The sequence below is a fragment of the Bidens hawaiensis genome, unplaced genomic scaffold (genome assembly GCF_021521415.1).
Source record: "Bidens hawaiensis isolate Kalapana, Puna unplaced genomic scaffold, B.hawaiensis_p1.1 tig00009686_1, whole genome shotgun sequence".
NCBI lineage: Eukaryota > Viridiplantae > Streptophyta > Magnoliopsida > Asterales > Asteraceae > Bidens > Bidens hawaiensis.
The window spans coordinates 677,094-680,552 of NW_027491726.1; the positions used below are offsets into that span (position 1 = coordinate 677,094).

The 3,459-nt window shown below is 33.7% G+C and overlaps 1 protein-coding gene across 1 annotated transcript; it reads right to left on the reverse strand.

The window, feature by feature from the left end:
* Positions 1–2,232: 2,232 nt before the first annotated feature.
* Positions 2,233–3,134, reverse strand: LOC143533401 (putative mitochondrial protein AtMg00240). The gene is made up of 2 exons (XM_077028204.1): positions 2,964–3,134; positions 2,233–2,451 (listed from the first exon to the last, which is right to left on the reverse strand). The coding sequence occupies exons 1-2, from the start codon at positions 3,132–3,134 to the stop codon at positions 2,233–2,235; spliced, it is 390 nt and encodes a 129-aa protein (XP_076884319.1).
* Between the last annotated feature and the right edge of the window lie 325 nt (positions 3,135–3,459).

A 3,459-nucleotide genomic window follows, 5' to 3' on the forward strand; every position in this document is an offset into this window, starting at 1 on the left:
AATATATAATCCATAATCATACAACAATACAGTTTATGTCACAACTGATCTTGATTAATTATTTTCTAACTTAAATTCTTCACTAAGTCTTCACCAACCTGCATTAAATTTCTACAATAACTTGCATATGCGTATAATATAGAATTTTGTCAACAACACATGTTGAGTGAGCAACATACCAGTTTAAATGTACATATAGTATATATAAAAATAAGTAATTGCAACAAGTCATATGTGAATTACAAATTAACCAAATGAGCAAGTATAACTGAGATGCCGAGAAGCACAAAGGCTATAACGACTACCGTATGATCATACTATTCTGAGATTTATGCTGGACCTCTCCGAATGCGGAAACATATAAAGAAAGTAAGCACGTAAACAAGTAAGGTATAAGTTGTTAACATATAAGACAATAGTTGCAGTTTTGAGTATAAGTATATATATAAGAAATATAATTTACGCATATGTCCCCAAAACGTGGAAAAACAAGTAAAATAGGGGAATGCGGTACTCACCTTAACAGACGATCAAAAACGAATAAGATAATAATAAGGGTGTGGGTGTTTGATCAAGCTCTTCGAGAAATACCGACGAGATGTCCTAGTAGTGAATAATTGCGGAAACGAATATAAATGAGTGACTAGATAAAGATTCGAAAATTTAATGCTCGAGTATAATCATACAAAAGCTATTTATTATTAATTTTATTACTTTGAAATACAACTTTCATTTATCAAACTTATAATATAGTGTTAATTATATAAAATACATAAAGATGTTTAATTACATATTTATAAAGTTTTCATAGATTATACAAAGAGAATCGTTCTAAATATTTATTTTGAACTAGTAATACGTTTTTATTAATAATAACGCTTTCTTTTATACTAATATTGTAAATAATAGATAACAAATAATAACTAATGATATTTATATAAAATATGATATTTCATAAAATACGTAAGCTATATTTTAACTTGTGAATTAACAAAATCATATTATGTATTCCAAACTAAAACCTTATTAAATCTTTTTAATTATCTAATTATATATGTGTGTGTGTATATATATATATATATTTGGTCTTTAACCAAAATTCAAAAAACAATTAGTACATGTGTCGGTTTTGTAACAATAGTGATTTATTAGTATATATAAGATATTAATGATAAGATTTAAAAGTTTAATATATTAATATATATGGTTTAAGAAATTGTTAAAAACAAAAACAGGGCTAGGGGATTCGAACCCGGGTCCCCAGCGCCCAAAAGTCTTTAACGCAACAACAACAATCAATTTCACTAGCTGATCTGTTGGTTTAAACACCAAACAAATATAAAATAACCAGAAGCCGGTTGCACAGTTTGAAATATAAAACCTAATCTATCGATCAATACATTATTTGTTTGATCGATTGAGTTTAGGGCTATTGCATAGGAGATCAACGCGAACAAAACCATATAATCAATTACCTTAAAAGTTGTATATAAGATGGTTAACCAGAACGAGAAAGAGTCGGCCATTGATGATCCAAGAACCGATATGCAGAGGCTGTTATAATACGATTAACCTTAGGGGTTACGTCAGCGATGGAGTGAGGGTGGTAACTACGAGTTTAATTGCGTCATGGAGATCGTTAACGTATATTATAAGGAATGGGTTTGATTTCGGTTCACAAATAAGTCAATACATATCAATTTTGATCTAAATTCCTAATCAACGAAGTCGGTGAGGCCGAAAAAGGCAAGAAGAATAATATTATCGATCCAATTTCCATGATTATGATGGGTATTAAGGTCCAATTCAAGAAATTGGTATATGGGTTCGGAAAACAGGTCCAGGGTGTGGGTTTTGGACCTGGGTATAAGGGTTAAATGGGTTAATGAGTTAGGATAATAATATTATATATAATTTGCACAATAGCCCCTGAAGTTTGAGTAGGGAAACACTATTGTGTAAAAGTTTACTTTTGGGTTAAAAACGTATATTAATCAAAGTAGTTTTAAATCATTAAATAAATATTTAAAACAATAGTATTAAAATAATAATAATGACTCGTTAAACGTGTTATTTTATTGTTAATGTTTTCGAACAAGAGCGGGTCGGGTAAACGAAAGAAAAAAATAATATTTAAAAATATCCGAGTTGTTACAGCTCGGTATTCAGCTTCTGCTGATGACCGAGAAACTACAGATTGCTTTTTAGATTTCCAAGAGATCGGTCCACCTCCTAGGAGTAGTATCTTTTGGTATATGGGCAACCTAACCAGTCTGAGTCAGAGTAGGCAACAAGAGTCATTCCACCTTCTTTAGGAAGCAAAATCCCTTGACCCGGTGTTGTTTTCAAATACCTAAGGACCCGAGCTGCCGCATCCATATGATTCTGTCTAGGATCAGCAACAAACTGGCTCAAAATACTAACCGAGTAAGCGATATCTGGACTCGTTTCCTGAAGGTAAAGAAGACAACCAACTAACCGACGATACATATTGGCATCTACCTCTGGTCCTTTTCTTCTTTGTCTAGTTTGAGGTTTTGTTCCATCAGAAACATACTTGGTCAACAATCTTGCATCCCACTATCTTCTAGTATGTCCAACGTGTACTTCCTTTGACTAAGGACCAAACCCTCTAAGGTACGAGCCACCTCAATACCCAAAAAATATTTTAGCACCCCAAGATCTTTAATGCTGAACCGTTTGTCAAGATAGGTCTTTGTTTCTTGTATCACTGAATTATTATTCCCAACAACGATCACATCATCGACGTATATGAGAGCAGTGACAAAAACGTCACCCTTTTTGTATAAAAATAGAGAATGGTTGGCATGAGATTCCTTGAAACCAAGAGATAATTAGGCTTCCGTAAATTTTTTATACCAATTTCGAGAGGCCTATTTCAGGCCGTATAAGGACTTTCTCAGTCTACATACCTCCCCCCCCCCCCCCCCCGCCTCAAAGACTTGAGGAACATTCATGTAGATCTCCTCGTCTAAATCCCCATGCGAAAAAGCGTTGTTAACATCTAATTGGTGAATAATCCAGTTCTTTTTAACCGCCACAGCTAACAAAGTTCGAACAGTAACCAATTTGGCAACAAGCACAAACATGTCATGAAATTCAACTCCTTTCATCTGAGTGAAACCCTTTGCCACAAGTCTCTCCTTATACCTTTTTGATTTCACCGTTCGGTTTGTATTTTATTTTATAGACCCACTTGGAATTTTATTTTATAGACCCACTTGGAATCTATTTCAGGCCTTCCTAATTGGGTTTTGTGTCATAAGTTATCTCGTATGGTGTTTTATCTCCTATGACATCCGATGAAAGACGGTTTGTAATATACACGGCCATGGTGATGCATTACCCCCAAAATATAATAGGCAATTTCACTTCAAATCTGAGTGCCCTGGCGGTCATAAGGAGTTGGCGATGTTTTCGCTCAACCATGTCGTTTAG